General features: G+C 39.9%; 1 protein-coding gene across 4 annotated transcripts in view; it reads right to left on the bottom strand.

The window, feature by feature from the left end:
- Positions 1-20,315, bottom strand: part of Astn2 (astrotactin 2) — a 979,028-nt gene that overhangs the window by 699,351 nt on the left and 259,362 nt on the right. For 2 of the 4 annotated variants that reach the window (XM_048459341.3, XM_085686116.2), the window contains exon 4: positions 2,670-2,822. The exons of the other annotated variants lie outside the window; for them this stretch is intronic. In XM_048459341.3, the coding sequence (XP_048315298.3) occupies positions 2,670-2,822 (153 nt within the window). The remainder of the gene's footprint in view (positions 1-2,669; positions 2,823-20,315) is intronic. 4 annotated transcript variants of the gene reach the window in all.

Here is a 20,315-nt window from a genome sequence, read left to right as displayed (position 1 = left end):
AGCTGTTCATAAGGTGATTCAGGAAATAGACTCTTTACAATCTGGAATTACTTTGCCTTGCCTATTGCCCAAATGATGGCCTCTTATACTTATTGATTGAAAAAATTGCTTCTTCACTATACCTTTACAGTTAAAAGACAGATAATAAATTGCCTTCACAGTGTCTACTTTTAATAATTCTTATCCTGCTAAGAGATATCAATGGTAGGTGCTCTCACAGGGAATCTTAAATAGCCCCACCTAGTGCCAATATTTTGTATGACAACTGTTGGAAATGATATGTAAGCAATTTCCTTCTAGTTTACCATTATGTAGATGACATTTTGCTATTAGATTCAAACGTTTTGAAAAATGTTTGAAGAAGTAAAATTTTGCCTTTTTGGGGTTTACAAATTTATTGATTAGAAAGCTGATATTCCTTCCAAATGATGATCATTTAGTATCCATTACAAGTCTAAATTCAGTGCTGTGTGTTCATTAACAATCATATCTTGAAATTCTTCTCTGATAGGAAACAGAGAAATTACAAAGGGAAGGTCAATTTCTTAGAAAAAATAAAATAAAATTCTATGTGCCATTTTTAAATGCTGATGTAATATGAAAAACTGTTCAATAGTCTTATAGAAGCCTTCTTATAAAAACTGTGAACCATCAAATGGATAGTCTTGAAGGGTTAAGTGACATAAAGATGTTTAAGATAAATGAAGGAATGAAGTCAGATTAGTCCTTAAGAAGAGAGAAGTGATTTATTTGAGGTCAAATAGGCTTATGGGTATGAAAACAACGAAGACAGAGCAGCACTTTTGGTAAACTTGAAAGAATAAAGGTACATAGGTAAAGCTGGGAAAGATTTTTTTTAATGACCTGAATGCGCAACCAAGGAAAACACACAGCACAACATTTCTAGACTTCATTGCATGCTCCCTGAGCATTCTCACCACTTTACTACTTTGCTACAGCATTCTTAGTTTAATGAGTCCCATTTTATGGACCTGGAAAACTGAGACTCAGAGAAACTCTTTCCAAAACCATACAAGTTGAAAGTGACTGAGTTAGCAATAGTATACGACCACTGGTGATTTCAAGGAAACTGTTATGCACCAAATGAGTTTCAAAAATGAACACTGTTATGCCCTCTGTAATGGTCTCCCATAAACATGCAGATCTTGTCTGCGTTTACACTCTCCTGATTCAAATTTTACAAAATCAGGAGCAAGATATTATTCAAACAAACACTTCATAGTGAGCTGTGACTGCCACTACTAATGAAATCTTTATGAAAGTGTGACATTCAAGTGTTTGGAAAAATACATAGGATTTTTACAAGTACAGGACATGGTAGATAAACTACTATATTTGGGACTCTGATTGGTTGAAGTTTCCTGGCTTATCACTGTCTATGGCAGTGGTTCTCAACCTGTGGATCACGATCCTTTCATAGAAGCTGAATATCAGATATTCTTCATATCTACACTATGATTCATAGCAGTAGCAAATTTACAGTTTTGAAGTAGCAACAAAGTAATGTTATGGTTGGGGGGGTCACCACAGCACAAAGAACTATACTAAAGTATCACAACATTAGAAAGGCTGGGAAGCACGACTCTAGGGCATCCTCTGTCATATCACCATAGTTTATTCTGTTTTGGTGTGAACATCTGTAAAATGTGAATTATTATACCTGCTAAAAGAGGCTTCTGCTGAATAAGGTGTGCATATCATTTATATCACTTAACCTGCTGTCTCGAATAAGTTAGGTGTGAATAACTGGGAAAAGTAATTAATGGGGGTCAGTTTATTTATTTATGACACACAGAGAGGATGTCAGAAACAGAATTGTGGAGGTCAGAAGAAACACATTCAGTAGAAGCAGTAAAGATGCTTATATCATGTAATTTTGCAGGCCATGTTCATAAGCTTGAACACGCAAGCTTATGATGGAGGAATGAGGAGGTGAAAAGAAAAGCAATGAGCCAAAGACCACTGGACAGGAAAACAGAAGAGCAGGTTAAAAAATCAGACAACAGCAAATGGGGTCCTCCCATAGACAAAGTCACACAGGTGGTCAGAGGAAATGATAATGTAAGAAGCCAGAGGAGTAAAGAGAAGGAGGAGGGGGAGACATTGCATGAAATAAGTGCACCTTAGGTAAGTCTAATGGAATGGTCCAGCAGACACAGTTGCCAAATGGAAATAAGAATCAGTTCCGTCTAATCTATGATGCCAATGCACCCTGTATTCTTCAGGGTTCTAAAACGTGGTTCGCTGACAATATTCCTGGGGGTCCTTGCTGCTTGTTGACTTCCAGTGAACAGTTCTCATGCCTTCCACGGAAACGCTCTGCTTCTGTTGCACTATTTGTAGGAACACTCTTGAGAAGAGTACCTGCTGCTTGCAATTCTGGTAAGAGGAACTGTCCTTATATTCCCTTTCATCTACGCGGCCACTTTAAAATTTAGAGTGTTCATTGCCATCCTCAGATGAGGCAGAATAGGTCTCAGAGAGATTATCTCTAACCCCAGGGGCACATCCCATTGTCTTCAAGGGGCTTAACAGAGTGGAAGTGCTGGAAGTGAGAGAAGCAAAGGGGAGGTGAAGGAGAAGGTTCCCAGGATCTGGGAACACAGAACAGACTTGTGTCTTCTGGCTCAGGTGCCAGGAGCTCCTACCTCGAGACTTGTTCCTCCGCTTCCTCTTCCCTGCAGAGGCACTGCGCGAGGCTGGCCGTAGCTGACCGATCTCCACTGGTGTGTTAGCACGGAAACTCTCCTTGAACTTCTGCATCAGGGACTCCACTGTCTCCTGTGTCGCCTCAGCTGCTGCTACAGGGTGGCAATGGGGCTGAGGTTAAGGCTGGGCCCACACTCAGTCCCTGGAGGACTGGGACTGGCCACCTTGAGTCTCTGAAACTCCATTGTTGACCTACTAGTGATACTAAACTACAAGTCAACTCGTTAGACTAAGGTTAAATACATTGTTGGTATTATCTATAACCTGCTAAATTTTAGGCATTGGAAGAAGCCCTTGGGATGTGATGGTGAAAGTTTAGGTACAATCCACGTTTCAAGTAATTCATAATCCAGTCGAATATATATCTGGTAAGTTTCAATATCTGGCAACCATTCTAAACATAGAATATAACAACAAGGTACTTCAGCCATCCAGAAAGTCAAGGCAGCCTTCTTGCAAAAGGCACTATTAGTAATGGAGGTCATAAGTATGAGTGGGAAGTACCAAAGGCAACAGAGGAGGATAGGAGCCAGAGGTTATGTGGGATGGGATATTCTGAGCAAAGGAGAACAAGTGTGATAATCTGAGGGCAGAAGGTGTGAGGCCCTTCAGTAAGAGAATGGAGGGCAGTGTGGGTGCAATGGAGTCTGCACACAGAGGGTACGAAATGAAGCAGGAGGATGAGGACCCCCTGCACACAATATTTAGCTTAGATTTCACCTAAATGGCAAAGGCTTATCACTGAATGACTTTAAAGTAGAAGCTGATACATGTAAATTCAGTCTCTTTGCTAACTATTACTGCTGAAAGTAAGGGGAACGCACATGGAAAGAGGAAAGGAGACGGGGACTACGATTTCTGCATAAGTCACCGATGGGTAATAGTGACCTGAGTGGGGAGGGTGGCAGTGAAGGTCACATAAGAAATCAGTGATAAAACTACAGCTTCATGGGATGCAGATAACATAGTCCACACCCCAAATTTATCAAGGAACAGAAACAAGGCCTCCAAATGAGTCATAGGATATTCTCCATGCTAACAAGTGCGAGCCAAGCCTGCTAATCTGCCAATCCAGGTGGAGCAACCAACTGGTGACTTATCCGTGTCCTCATTTCCAGTTTCCAAATTGAGACTAACAGGAAATTCCAGGGAATAGAGAAAATGAGATCAGAAATTCAGAGAGAAACTGTAGAAGATAAAAGAAAAAAATAGGAAGGCTCCAGAAAGATGAGAGGTATTATCAAAGGGAGGGGGAGGAAAGCAGCAGGAGAAAACAGGACACAGCTAGATGGTCTCAGTGCCTTTGTTCGGAGAAATACTCAGAGACAGCTCTGACTTTGAAATCTTCAAACACAGTCTCCCTCCACCCCATCTGCAGAGGCTGAGGAATTTTTACTCAGGTGGAGCACCCTACCACTAGATGCCACAAGATGGCATGCACTAGAGATTTGTTTTTCTTTGGGCTGATTTCTCCGGATCAGACAAAGAAGCTCGCCACCCGCCACCCAACTTCTTAATACCCACTTCTTGTTTTCTCAGAAAAAAAATCTATCAAATTAGACAGATGTATCTTCAAGGTAGGTCAAAACCAGAGGGTGGATTTGGATATTAGGTTCTGTGGGAAGCCCAATCTTTGGGGACATAGGGAAAATCCGACTGCTAAGAAACACAATTGACAATGCAAATGAACCATATGGTGGCATTCTAGCTTCCTCACCTACATCATTTGCTGTCTACTCCCCAGAAATCTCAAGTCAGATCTATGAAGGTGATCCAAGGAGATTCTACTTACAGGCTTTCTATTCTAACCAGAGGTTAGTTACAATGATTCTGAGAAGCAGTATCATGTTAAGTTTAACTCAGTATACCGAGAAAAGACTGATTTGACCAGAATCATAAGAGGATGCTAGACTATGGTCAAATATTCAGAACAAACAATGATTTGAAGTCCTCAAAGAAAGAGAAGAAAAAAAGAAAGGGGTGGTGAAAAGAAGATACAAACTTCAGGAAAGAGAGAAGGTAGTATCTGCAGGCTGGGAAGCTGCATCTGGATGTTGGGATTTAAGCCTCAGGGTCTGGAAAATAAAATCTTTGCTAGTAGTATTTTATTATGGTGTCCCTTTCGAAGAACCAAACAAGACTCCCTTGTAATGTTTATCATACTGTAAGAATGATGAATATGATTTAATAGTTGGCAATGAGTGAGAATTGTATAGCAAACTTGTACTGGAATCTAATGGTAAATGATGATACAAGAGATTGCAGCAGAAAATTATTATCTACTAATATAAAAAATAAAATCATAGCAACCAATGTGAGATAATACAGGGGACGAAATCAGAAGCCTAACCTAACCTTGGCCCTAACCCCTAAAGAGGAAGTTGGAGAGTGATAGAACAAGGCACCTTCTGTCCTCCTTCAGTCTTGGCACATATATGTGCACACACATGCTTATACAGTGAAAAGGGGAGATGGGGAGAAGGATGGAAAGGGAGGAAAAGAACAAGAGTGAAAGTAAAAAGATTATCGCCGGGTGGTGGTGGCGCACGCCTTTAATCCCAGCACTCGGGAGGCAGAGGTGGGAGGACCTTTGTGAGTTCGAGGCCAGCCTGGTCTACAAGAGCTAGTTCCAGGACAGGCACCAAAGCTACAGAGAAACCCTGTCTCGAAAAACCAAAAAAAAAAAAAGAAAAAAAAAAAAGAAAAAAAAAGATTATCAAGTTTTGTGGCATATAAACTTTCATAGTAAGATCTAATGATTCTCTGAATTTCCTCTGTGTCTGTGGTTATATCCCCCTTTTCATTTCTGATCTTATTAATTTGCATGTTCTCTCTCTGTCGTTTGATTAATTTGGATAGGGGTTTGTCAATCTTGTTGATTTTCTCCAAGAACCAGCTTTTTGATTCATTGATTCTTTGGATTGTTTTCTGTGTTTCTACTTTGTTGATTTCAGCCCTCAGTTTGATTATTTCCAGTCTTCTAGACCTCCTGTGTGAATCAGCTTCTTTTTTTTCTAGAGCTTTCAAGTGTGCTGTTAAGTCTCCAATGTGTGCTTTCTCCATTTTCTTTAATTGGGCACTTAGTGCTATGAACTTTCCTCTTAGCACTGCTTTCACAGTGTCCCATAGGTTTGAGTATGTTGTGTCTTTGTTTTCATTAAATTCAAGGAAGAGTTTAATTTCTTTCTTTATTTCTTCCTTGACCCAGGGGTGATTTAGTAGTTGACTGTTCAACTTCCATGAGTTTGTTGGCTTCCTGGGGGAAGCATTGTTGTTGAATTCTAATTTTAATCCTTGGTTATCTGACAAGACACAGGTAGTTACTAATAGTTTTTTATATCTGTGGAAGTTTGCTTTGTTACCGAGTATGTGGTCCCAGGTCCAAGGAGAGATCCCCAGATTGTTCTCTGGACAGAGGAGAGGGTGCCTGAACCGGCCTTGGCCCATAACCAAACTGATGAATATTTTGCTTATCACCATAGATCCTTCATCTGGCGAAGGATGGCGATACAGACGGAGACCCACATTGGAGCACCGGACTGAGCCCCCCAAGGTCCAAATGAGGAGCAGAAGGACGAAGAAAATGAAAAAGGAAATAAGGACTGCGAGGGATGCTATCACCCACTGATACAAGGGGACAGATCTAATGAGAGTTTACCAAAGCCAGTTGGACTGGGACTGAACGAGGACGTGATCTAACCAGATTCTCGGAATTTGGCCGGATTCTCTGAATGTGGCTGGCCCGAAGTCTTTCTGAAAAGCCATTGACTATGACACTGGGACTAGTTTCCTCTGCATATACTGGATTTTGGGGATCCAGTCTGTTTGGATACTCACCTTCCTGGACCTGGAGGGAGGGGGGAGGAACTTGAACTTCCCACAGGGCAGGAAACCCTGACTGCCCTAAGGGACGAAGAGGGAGGAGGAGAGGGAGTGGGGGGAGTGGGAGGGTGTTGGGAAGAGGGGCGGAAATGGAAACTTTTATAATTTAATAAAATTACTTTCAAAAAAAAAAGATTATCAAGGAACATAGTGTAGAACATAGTCCAAGGGTGAGCTGAGAGTAGCCTGGGATAGGATATCAATGATCGAGATCCAGAAGTAGATAAAACAATGGAGAGAATAGGGAGAAGTGAAATAGGATATACTGAGATGTCATCAAATTTGAGTGTTATATTGGGTGTAAAATACCAACAGAATGTGATGTTATAAGGATAGCAAAAGAAAGGGGAGCAATGAGTTTGGCTCCTCTTCTTCTGACTTTAGACAACTGTGAAATGATAGTGCCTAGGTGAGATGAGGACCACATTTGACCAAAATAAACATGAATATATTTTTTATTTAAAAATATTTTGTTTCAACAGAAAAGGCAAAATGGTATAGGAGGTCCTTCTGTCTATGTGTTGCTTTTATTAGTTAATAAAGAAACTGTCTTGGGCCTGCACAGGGAATAGAGGTCAGCAGGGAAAACTAAACTGAATGCTAGGAGGAAGAAGGCAGAGTCAGAGAGAAGCCATGTAGCCCCACTGGAGACAGATTCTGGGAATTTTAGCTGGTAAACCACAGCCACATGGTGATACACAGATTAATAGAAATGGGTTAAATTACTTTGTAAGAGTTAGCCAATAAGAAACTAGAGCTAATGGGCCAAGCAGTGATTTAATTAATATAGTTTTTCTGTGATTATTTTGTGTCTGAGCTGCTGAGCAGCTAGACAAAAACAAACAATCTCCCTACTACAAGATAGTGTGCCAACATGGTGGGCTAAATCCATGTAAAACCTGAGAAAGTTTGAAAAGGAACTCTAGACACTAAAAAAACAAAGTTTCGCTGTATTTATTTTCCTGAATGGGCTTTGCTTGCTTGTTGCATGCTGTGGCTCACTTAAGAGAGGTTTTCCTGATTCAGTGGTAGTAGGAAAAAAAAAAGCCATGGTTTTGAAATGCTTGCTTTCTATGCTGTGCTGATGGTGCAAACTCTGACCCTTTCTGGAGGTCTGGCTAAGGAACACTTGAATGGGGTTTGTGGACCCAGGTACTTGCATGCCTGCTTGGCAAAGCAACTGAGACCATGCCACAGCTCAATACCCTCCCCTCCTCGCCTAGGTAGGTGGCAGGATCAGGACTGTTAAGAGGGCACAGGCAGGAGAGCATAGCAGATTTATGCTGCCGAACACCAAGATATTTCAAGGCCATAAAATGCTCTAAATGACATATTTAGCTATTACTCCAACAAAAAGGGTTTATGTGGTACATGTTCATTCTCAGAGTTAAATTGCTGAGTGTGGTTCCTACCTGGTAGTCCCAGAGCTGGCAGTAATGGTACCTCCACCATTCTGAAAGGTGGAGAGAGGTGGAATCAGCATCCAGATCCACTACAACCAAGCTGCTTACCATTTTAAAAGCTCTTCAGGACAGCAAAGAATTATAGATAACATACTAAAGGACAGATTCTGACATAAAAGAACTCTAAATGGGTCACAGTGTTGGATAAATGTACATAGACTTGGGAGAGAGAAGAAAAAGAGTATGGAGAGTTGGAAAAGAAGTAAATGGTTTTTTAAAAACATCTTTCAAGATACAGAGTACAGACAGTCATAAATTAAAATAAGTAAAGAAAAACATGCCTCATAAAGATAGAGAATGCACAGAGAGTCTGAATTATGCATATTATTGTGTTTTCTTTTAATTTTTCAGCTATAAAGGAGCTAAGCACAGAGAGAAATTTCATTTTATGGGCTGCTAAGCTAAACCAGCATATATGTTCTAAAGGTATAACTTCCAAATTTGGGTCTAATGGTACGTTGCTTTGGAAAAGAAGTTTTTTCTTTTATTTCCACAAAAGATGAGAATATGTGGATTACTTCTAGACAAATATGGTTTGATAGACCACACACCCCTGAAAGATCACCATGAACACCCTCAAAAAATTACTTCACCCAACTGCTGACTGAGATGAACCTAGCACACAGGATACAACATGAAAGACCTGATTAACAGTGCCCCCTTCAAACAGCATGAAGCAGTATGGATAAAACTACACCCATATCCCCAAATATGGTTTATAAATGTTTCTTTTACATTTAAAGAAGGATATGATATAGAGATTTTCATTGACATGGATCTTGGTTTATTGATACAAATTTAAGGTCAACCTTGCTATATGTATATTTCTGCTCTCAATTAAGATATTATGATTGTGTAGTTCATTTAAAAATGTAATGTATTACATTTTTAATGTGTAGTTCATTTGAAAATGTTCAATTAAGAAATATAGGTTAACAGACAATCATCTATAATAGTCAAGCTTATATTCATGTTAGTTAGATTTTCTAGATGTATAGACATAATTTCAGCTAGATAGGTATTCTTCAAATCTTTCAGAGACCTTCAGAATATGGCATTTTAAATGTTTTAAGAAGTTAGGACTTTTCATGATAATGAGATACATCTGTTCCTGGCAGCACCAATTACTTCAAGAGGAAGATGGGTCATTGAAGAGGCTCCCTATGGAGGTTGTTAGATGAACTGGACATGTGGGATCCACACGGACATGGCTGCTGAACTTGCCTAAAGGTGAGATGTTCCTTAGGGGTTCCTCCTTCATGAAAGAGTCTGTGAGACATTCTGCAGGATACAGAAGAAAGTGACTGGCAAACTGCCCTTATAGACAGAACTGTCTTTGAAATTTCCTGCTTCGTGGAAAAATCTGCTGGATACTATGGGCCTTTGGGCTGAAGACTGGATGCTCCAACAGTCTAGAAGATCTTTGGGTGACTGTCCAGCCAGCAAGATGTCTCTGTCAGTTCTAGAATTTTGGAAGTTGCTTACAATTCACTTCCTGTTTACTTAGGTAATATTATATCCTTTTAGAGTCTTTGAAGAAATTAAAGAATTTATAGTTATAGTTTTCCTTAGTTATGATAAAAGATAAAGTAGATATAAATACTGTAACTGTAATTCTTGTTTGATAACTGTTTTTGTTTAAACAGAAAAGGGAAAATGGTGTGGGAGGTTCTTCTGTCTATGTGTTGCTTTCATTGGTTAATAAATAAAGAAACTGCCATGGCCTATTGGTAGATCAGAACTTAGATAGGTGGGGAAAACTAAATGGTAATGGTATGATTGGAGAAAGAAGGGCAGAGTCATAGAGAAGCCATGGATCCTCTGATGAGACAGATGACAGTTAGACTCTTTGTCAGTAAGCCACTGCCACATGGTAATATATAAATTAACAGAAATGGATTGAATTAATCTTAGAGTTAGCCAATAAGAAGCTAGAGCTAATGGGCCAAGCAGTGTTTTAATTAATATAGTTTCTGTGTGGTCATTTCGGGACTAAGCTAGCCAAGTGGCCGGGAAGAACAAGCAGCCCCTCCTTGCAACAGATACCTGTTTTGTTATATGTAATTTAATTATTTTAATGTTAAAACCCTCCTTTTATATTTAAACAGAAAATGTGAGATTTCCCTCTGTATGGTTAATAAACTGTTTTGGGACTGCACAGGGAATAGAGGTAGGCAGGGAAAACTAGACTGAATGCTAGGAGGAAGAAGGTAGAGTCAGAGAGAAGCCATGCAGTCCAACCAGAGACAGACTTTGGGAATTAGCCGGTAAGCCACAACCACATGGTGATACATAGATTAACAGAAATGGGTTAAATTACTATGTAAGAGTTGGCCAATAAGAAGCTAGAGCTAATGGGCCAAGCAGTGATTTAATTAATACAGTTTCTGTGTGATTATTTTGTGTCTGTGCTGCTGAGCAGGCAGGAACCTACAAGCGGCCTCCCTAGTACAAAATAGTGACAACTGAATGGAGAGGAGGGGATGTAATCACAATCTTACAAGTGCAAGCATATACTATGGTTACCCCATACACAGGGATCCCACTTTTGTTCACAGTTAGGCTGTTTACAATGTAGGTGATAATAGAGTACATACTCCTGACTTACGCCAACTGCTCTCTATTTGGACCACCAGATCTCTGCCTCTCTGCCAGATTCAATCTCTTCCACTGAGACCCTGCAGATCATTACCTGGCTTATTGCCATCTCGTGCCTTGCTGGGCATGGCCAGTAGGATGCTCTGGCTGGACACTGGAAAGGAGAATGTAAGACGAGTTCTTTCTTTTTTCTTTCTTGTCTATGTAACATTTTTCTGACAGAGACTAGAATATTAGGTAATACTGATTCTGCTATGGTCTCCTGTTTCATGGTTCCTGTTTTTATAGGAATCAATAAAGTCATTTCCCCACCTCTCTGTCTTTGTTTCTATTCTATGCTGGCTGGCTGATATTACTTGCTCTGGTATCTCAATATTTTCATCCTGATGGCCTTCAGTTTGCCTACACATTCACAACAAGCTACCTCATGGCGTTCTTCTTACAGTCCTGTTTTAGCGTGCTTCTTTTTCTGACCTGAGCCTTGTCTGGGGTACTAGCCATGCCCCTTTCATGGCTCCAACACTTATCAATTCCTGATACTCAGTTCTTCTCCTGTTATTTCTGTTTGATTTTTCCTAAACTGATATCAGTTTATCTAATTGTTTAAGAGGACAACACACACACACACACACACACACACACACACACACACACACACACACACAGAAATTTTGCTCCTGTAAACTGCAATGGCTTCTGATCCTGAAGTCACAAATCCCATCCATCTCTTTGACTGCTCTTAACTTGGCGACAGAGGCAAGAGCCCAGACAGGCTTAGGGTGGCAGTGCTCATGAAAACAGGCTGATGTCATCCTGTACTCCATGCTTCTCATCTCCACCCCACCTGACCCCATTCAACAATTCTCACAATATTAATATATCAAGTTGTCTAAACAAGCCACCTTACTTTTGGTTACCTGCTAAGCTCTGCCTCTCTGCAGCAGCAAAATGTTCAACCATTGCCTCGATGAATGCAACAGATGGTGCTTGATATGAGCATCTCTGCATGGCCCAGAATGCAGGGAGAGGAGGGGGGCTGCCACCTCCTTCTGATTAACACACGAGAGATTGTTAAACTTACTGCAAATAAACCATTAAGGTCTGAGGTAAACAGACCTAATCCTTGAGAAGAATGGAGGTGGAAGGAAGAGGAAGAGGGGGATGATAATAGGTAGAAAAAAATCACACTCAGTCATAGAGGAAAATATTATAAAAAATGGGTTGTAAACAGAAAGGAAATGGAGAGGCAGGGCAGAGCATAAAAGCAAGGAGTAGGAAGACAGAGAAGGAAGATAAAGCAAAGGGAGACTTACATACACACACACACACACACACACACAGAGAGAGAGAGAGAGAGAGAGAGAGAGAGAGAGAGAGAGAGAGAGAGAGAGAGGAGACTCACTCTACAGAGGCATGGAGGCATGCCATTTTCCAGATGCCAGGCAGGTTAGGACATGTAGCCTGAAGGAGATACTCAGACACAGACTCAGCTCTCAACTGTGCAACTAATTTGACACCCATTGCTTTTTGCATACAGTGTTGTCTGGATGCTTTTCCACTAAAATGTGCATAGATTTGGGTTCAAATTTCAATAGCACATCCCTTACTCTCTATAATTTTTTAGACACTTCTAATCTGTGTTAGAAAAAACTTCACAGCTCCCAAGCACCAACACTTTGCCTGGAACGGATCCTGACATTTCTTCATACTTTCTCATTTCTTTCTCCTAACAAGTTTGAAAGCGACTATCATTAATTCCTGTTTATATATGTGTAGACATGTGTAGACATGAATTTGGAGCACCTAGATGATCTTCCAAAGCCACAAAGCATGTTTGAACTCACATAATAATGCCTGATATTTCAGGTCTTTAAAGGCATGACCTCTGGTCAGTTTGCTGTGTAGAGACGGGCTTATCAACCTTATTGCTTGGAGTACATTTCTGCAGGCCTACATAGCTGCTCTGATGGTGGCCCCTCTTCAGGTTATCTAGGCCCGGAGTCCCCAGCAGCCTAGAGATGACTGGACCCATTTTAAGACTCCCTGAGGTCCAGGTTCTGCCCTTATTTCTTCCTGGCACTATTCTCTCACTGTAGGTCTACACAAGGAAGACAAGGCAACCAGTGGATGTTCATTGGGGGTATTGTAGCAATGAGCAATTATTGTTGCAATACAACCAGTGAATCATGAAGGTGGGAAAACTCATTGAATTCATCAATTTTCTGGACCCTATGGGGCAATGAGAACAGGAGAATTCTGGGACGAGGATTCTGTAGTCTGCAGTCGTGACCCAGCCACAGAACAAGCAAGATGTGACTGCCTCGCCAAATAAGGTACTGAGCAACATAGCTACTATAGGCAAGAATAAGGGGCTAATATAAGTTTTAAGAGTTAATAAGAAGTCTGAGCTACTAGGCAAATCAGTTTATAACTACTGTAGACCTCTTTGGGACCTAATGACTGCGGGAACCGGACAGGACAGAAACCTCAGACAACAAGAAACAACTTAAGAGAGGAAGGATCCACTTTGGTTCACAGTTTAAAGGGTACAATCAATGATGACAGGGAATTATTGTGATTGGAGGCTCTCTACCTATGGCTGTGCAAGCTTGCTGCAACTGCTTTCTGTATGGTACTTAACAAGGAGCAGAGAGACTGGAGCTGGAAGAAGTGAAAACTACAATCTCAAGGTCTCCTTAAACTCCAGTACCTGTTTCTCACCTCTTAAAGGTTATTCAACCTTTCAAAACAAGCACCACCAACTAGGGACCAAGTAAGTGTTCAAACACATGAACTTGTTGGTGGCATTTTTATAGTCAAAGCTTAATACCTACTATCCTGAAGCTATTTTGTCTACATGGAAATGTTATTTCCTCCAAATTGACACAGTCTCATTAATACTTAAAAATTGGGAAGGTTCTGAAAATTAAAAGATTCATAAGGACTCCTCTTAATGTTATAAAAGCAGTAAGCAATTGCTAGGCAGAAGATGCTCTCTGATCTACTTGGCTACATTTCAATCATACAGGAAGCCTTAGAAATACAGCTTCCATGACTTACAAATATGTGTCAACATACCCTTATTTGACATGGGCATTGAGATCCAAGCCCAGGTCCCTCTACTTGCACAGTAGGCACTTGGTCAACTGGACCATCTCCTTGCTCCCATCCCCTGGTCTTATACATTTTTCTTAAATCTTTCATACCTAGTACAGCTTATCTTCAACATCCAGAGCCAGCAACTGCTATTTCCATTTCTCCACTCCTCTCCTTCAAGTTATTGGGTAATATGAGCCTTGGTTCTCATACTGGTTAATTGACAGGGCTGTCTTGAGGAAGATGTCCTATTATATTCAAATACTTGAACAGACATTCTAAATGTATCTGTTGGGGTATTTTTAAATACTAACATTAGACTAGGACATTGAGTAAAATACATTGCTTCCACATTGTATGTGGGCCTCATGTTATCAGATGAAGGCCTTGATAGAAGAAAGACTGATCTACCTGAAGAAGAAATATACTGTCTGCATATTTGAGCTATAAAGCAAACTGCCCTCTGTATCTCTAGCTAGCTTGTTAGCCCCCTCAACAATATAAGTCAATGCCTTATATGAATTTATTGATGGTTAAAGATGCAGATACAGAATGCACACAGTCAATATTGTGTATATGTGTATATACACTAATACTTAGCTCAATTTGTATGTTTAGGCTTTGGACTGGACACATTCAGACTCCAAGATTATGGAGATTAAGGTAGAAAGTGAAAATGCTTTAGTCTCTTGGAACAACTCAGCTAGAAGGACCCAGATTAAAAACAAAAAGTACCCAGTTCTCAGGTTGTCCAAGTTAAGCCACAGAAAGCAATATCTAATGTTTTTTAGGAGGTTTCCATGAAAAGGAAATCAATACAAAACAGCCAGTATTCTTAGCTAAACGTGAATGCTTCGTGACTAGAAAAAAAGTAAAACCCAAGTTTATGTTTTTAAAAATGGCTGTCTCTTCCCAACTCTCAGGGATTGAAAAAAATGATGGATAGAATTTTCTTACTCTTTAGCTTTTTCATCTCATATATTTTCTTAAACCTTGGGTGCCTGGTCCAGCTTATCTTCAAGCAAGTGCCTGTAGACAAGACAAATGGGTGAATAACAACAAACATAAATTGAAAAGCCGGGGGATAGCCTTTCCTTATATACAAGATGTAGGGTCTGTCAGTTAGCTTGCAGGCTCGTGGGGTGGTCATGATTTCAACTGGGAAAACTACCTCAAGTATGGAAGATGGAATCAAATCTGTGATATTTTTCTCTCTTCTGATCAAAGCACAATGCTGCCCAGGTTCACTGGAGCTGGTTTCATATACCCTAGCCAGAGCACAGATGGTCTCCAAGATTCCTTCCAGCTCCAACATCTTGTAACTCTAAGAGTAAACGAATGCGCTTTTGTGAAAATGAATGTAGTTACCACGGGAGCTGCTCTCCTGCTTGCAAAGCACTTAAAAATATTGCTTTTTGAGATTATCACCTCATTTCCCCTTCCCTTTACCCTTCTTACCCTTTATATAACCATCCTTGCTCCATTTCAAATTCCTGTATTCTTCTTTCAATAATTGCTGTAACAAGCATATATATGTACATGTATGTACATGTAAGTGTATGTGTGTGCATATGTATGTATGTATGTATAAGTATATATTGCTTCTTGTATGTATACCTTTTGCTATTGGATAGCCAGTTGGTGTGCTTTTTCCTGGGCCAGACTCTTTCTCACACTTTTAGCATTCCTTAGTTTCCTGTAGTTCTTTTTGTAGGGTTGAGGCCCTCTGGCCTCCTATTCCCTGTTCATGTAAGCACATTATTTTTACAACTGTCCTATATAGATCAAATAAACTCTCATTTTGCAGAGGCCCCAGAATTGATAGGTGTTGCAAAGGCTGAGCAGAGTTGCCATTCATCACTACTGAGTTATGTTCATGGAGAGAGGTCGAAAGAATATCAAAAACTGGACAAGTTATATCAAAACACACCTCATTAGCAACTTTCAGTAAAGTGTGACTCTGGGAGGCTTTGAAGTTAGCCAGTTTTATTTGTTACGTCTCTTACTAGCTTTGTGAGAAGCATTTGTTTAAACCCTATGGTATCTCCTTCCCCAGTATTTAAATGAGGCATGGCCCAACTTGAACAAACTGTTTTTGACTGAATGAAATGTTAAGGTGCCTGTAGTTATTTAAAACTGAGAGATAATAGTACTGCTTCAACGATCTGCCCTTCCCCATCTGTCACATAAAGGCTGAAAGCTCTGTGCAGCCTACGTTGCCCAGCTTGATGGGATTCAGTCACTAGGAAGATGCCTCACCTTAGAAAATTCATCTCTTCTAAGACTTCCAGAACAGTCACACAATGTGTCTCTGTGTTCCTTGAGATGGAAGGACATATACATTCTGCAGCTTTACCTCTGAAAGTATTCCTGGGCGGTGGCTATATTCAGGTATGGGAACTATAGACACTGAGATGAACTGAATATCACCATTTTCTAAAACACATCACTGGAACAGTGAAAGAAGATGCAAAGATAGTAGAAAAGAGTGTCCTGAATTCCTGTGTAGTGGTCACACTCACCAAGAATCCATCCCCTAGCTGCCTTTGTGGCTAGAAAGGCTGTGGAAAATTCCAGAGGGGGTACTGGCTATTGAGTCCTAAGGGATCCAGTGAGTAGAATGAGGCAAAAGGTCCAGAATTTGTAGGGAAAAATCCATAATTTTTTGAACTTACATTGAGAGATGATTTAACATAAGAGAATTCATCCTTGAATCAGAAAGAAGTCTGGGTATCCTCAACTCTTTCCTTAGGTAACAATTCAGAAATCTTATCATAGTCAGTCATCCTAATATCCACACTGCTATCCTTGTCTATGAGTAGACTCTGACCCTACATGCCATGGTACATGGAGTGTGTACAGTGTAGATACAGGCTCAGTCTTTCGTGCCATAATGTCTTCACTGACTTTTATAACATCAGCCCCTTATGTATGTTAAAGATGTTGCATAAATCATGAGGAATTTTGTATCTTTTTTATTTTTGTCTGTTGGTTTAAATTTAATGTAATAATTTAATAATTATAATATATAATATCATAATTTTTGCTAAGTACTTAAAAACTATGCAAAGTAGATTAAGCAATCAACAAAGTATACCATTTATTAGCATGTTCACATGTGACAGACCCTCAAAGGGACTTGCACAGTAAACAGTAGGTTTTCCATCCTGTTTCAATAACTCATTGGTATTTGAGTAAGCATTGGAGTCTTATTCAATGTTCCAGCATATCATCCTTCCAGGTCCTGGCAACCTTCACAACTGTTTTCATCGCCACTCAGTGTCAGTCAGTGCCTGTCTCCACTCAGCAACAACTAGTCCCCTTCTTGGCCACATCTTGAAGCATGTGGTGTAATCCATGATGTGGCTGGGGACAGATAACTCTGTTCACAGTGCACTGTCACTGTCATTGTACAAGTGTTAAGACCTGCAGGAGACTATTAGATCCTAAAAATCAGGCATAATAACCCAAGCAATTAGAAATCTCTAAAACTCTTGCTAAGGCTTATTAAATAATAATTTGTGAGGGGAATTTGTTATACTAGCAGGTGGACTACAAGGAAAAGAAAATTTGACTCTCTTACAATTAATACCCTTCCTCTATCTAAAGGATATTTAGCACCATTTCTGGTGCACTTCTTCCCCTACAGAGTTGCATTGGACTTCTCTAGCTGATCTATTACCAGGTTTCTCTCCATTGTACTATTTCAGTTTGCCAAGAGTATTTCATTAACCAGATAATTGTAATAACAATAATAATGACATTTACCAATTACAGAGTGCTTGCAATGTGGGAGGAAATATTTTAAAGTAAATACAATCATTTAATTTAAATTTCATAATAACTACAATGCATACACTATTAAGATTCATTTTTAAGCCATTCATAAATCCATACCCTTGCTACAGTCTCACTCTTCATTTGGGTATGGTCTTATGACTTGCTGTAGTGAACATAATATGTATAGAAGTTAGTATGTGCTAAATGAGAGTCTGTTCTTCAACATTTATCTTATAGTACTCGTTCATGTACATCTGTCACTGTCAAAACGAACGCTTTCCCAGCTTATCTGCTAGCAAAGGAAGATGAATTATCACAGACTCATTGCTCAACAGCATGGACAAAGCATCCTATAGTCTAGAACACTGACTCTTGCCAACTTGAAAACAATGGAAAAACCCATGTGAGACAATACTACACTCCTAGTGGTATTCAGGAACACAAGTTCTCAGTACTGATCACCCAGAACCATTGAGGTCTACTGATATTTGTTATGATGCATTGTTTTGGCAGTGATATAGAAACTTTTTTTTAGAAATTTACAAGGGGGTGTGTCACAAAGGACTTAAGTTTTCAAGGATCATACAGAATCTAAAACCAGTAAAGCTTTACTGTACCTGCACACATAATGTCATTGCTAATATTGCAGTAAATCCAGTAATCTGGGATTAATGAGTAGCTTCCATAGTGGAGAAAAGTAAACACCCTACTTTGAGCCAACTTTTTTTTAGGTAATATTTTTTTTAAAAAAAATCTGTTGAGAGATGACTTATTGCTTAAGAGAGTGTGCTGTTCTTGTTAGAGGCCTTAAGGGCCTAAATTTGGTTCCAAACACCCACACCAAGAATCTCACAACTGTCTGTAATTCTAGTTTCAGGGGATTCAATACCCTCTCCAGTGCTACGCAGTCAGTCATGTGAATATACTCATCACATACACATAATAAAATTACAAAAACACATCTTTAAGGGGGGTGGTGGTGGTACACACCTTTAGTCCCAGAACTCAGGAGGGAAAGAAAGGTGGATTTCTGTGAGTTTGAGGCCAGTCTGGTCACCAGAGTAAGTTCTGAGACAGTCAATGTTATACGGAGAAATCTTGTCTCAAAAAATGACAAATGCATCTTTAATCAAAGGAAAATTAAGAACTTGATTCCAGAAACCATAGCCACTTGAACTGAGATGTCATTTTTCTATGACATTTTCTATAAATTCTTGTCAGAGGAATACAAAGAGCAGAATGAGCTGGTAGAATTCTCAGTACTTTAAGGGCATGTTTCTCACCAATCTTCCTTTAAAAAAAAAAAAGGCAAATCTCCCTAGTGCAAAAGATGACTACAAACTTTAAGCCAATCACGGCAAAAAGCAGGGGTTCTGTAGTGAAAATAATTCAGCCAAACTATAAATACAGTCTGTTTCTTAATATTAAACCTTTTAAAATAGACTAGCTAAATATACAGCCAATAATAGATTGACTCTCGGTTGCCATTTCTGTAAGGCTTGGAATTTTCCATCAAATGACTTATAATTACGATTTTTCATTTCTCTGTTACAGTAATGGCCATGCCACTACATATAATACCCCAAGTTTAAATCCACAGAGTGAAACTGGGGGTTTAATGTAGAAACTCAGCAGATCTGGAGAAAGGAAATTAAGACTCAAGTTTCCATCCATTCCCATTGGTTGAGTGTTTACTCTATGCTAAACATTATAATTCCTTACTGCATTAGACAGGAGCTTGGCAAGTGGGTGGATTAGCATCAGAGGCAGATCCTGAGCCCAGACTGGGTGACTTATATGACCTTTACAATAAAACTAATACAAATGGAATAGGGAGAATAGAAGGTATGGAGGAGGTTAATTCATCCAGCTCTGTGGGATAAGCCCCTGGAATATTGGGTCCACCTTACATTCCTATGTGTGGTTAATATGTAGATGAGGCTTCTATAGGTATGTTAGGAATTGCTTTTATCCTATGGCTAAATAACCCTGACTCTTCCTATTTATTCCTAGTGAAGACTGACTCTTTCTTCTCTATTTCTTTCCAGTGAACAGACAAAACACTGAGCTAAGGCAGCAGACAGAATGAAAATCATGTCTTCAGTAGTGCAGAACAAATTCCTCCTGTGATGTTTCTTGGTGAAATAATAGAGATCCATCGCAGGGAGCCATTTGCACAGGGAAGCAGCAGGCATGGGCTGATGGATCTTGCAGAATGCTCTCATTTTGCTCAATGTGCACAAGGAGGGGCAGCAGTGTGCTAAAAAAAAAAAAGGTGTAAAGAGAAGGAGAGGAAGAGACTGATAGAACCTCGGGTCTGAGCTGTCTCCTGCTAACACTTGAGTTTCTGATAACACATGAAGCAATCCATGACCCAGCCTCTGTCTTGAGAATGGGGATGCCAGGGCTAGAGACAGTACCTGCCAGATCTCACCTCTGCCAACCTGCCAACCTGCTTCTCTTTGAGAACAGGTTCTCCCTTTTCTATCATTGGTCATCTGAGTTAAAGCTGAAGATGTTGGACCTTGTATATCTGGGTTACAGAAAGTTGTTCAGGCAGAATTGAGAGAAGACATCTTACCAGTAAAATAATGCATGTTTTACAAAATACATTCACGTGTGGGTTTCCCCTACTTTCTTCAATTTTCATTCAATAATTCAGAAAAGAGAGAGAGAGAGAGAGAGAGAGAGAGAGAGAGAGAGAGAGAGAGAGAGAGAGAGAGAAGTTTACTGAGTTGTAAGGTGACCTATTCTAAGACTATGTTA

Source organism: Myodes glareolus, chromosome 3, assembly GCF_982192425.1.
Source record: "Myodes glareolus chromosome 3, mMyoGla1.1, whole genome shotgun sequence".
In the NCBI taxonomy this organism is placed as follows: Eukaryota; Metazoa; Chordata; class Mammalia; order Rodentia; family Cricetidae; genus Myodes; species Myodes glareolus.
This window is presented reverse-complemented; position numbering and strand designations above follow the sequence as displayed.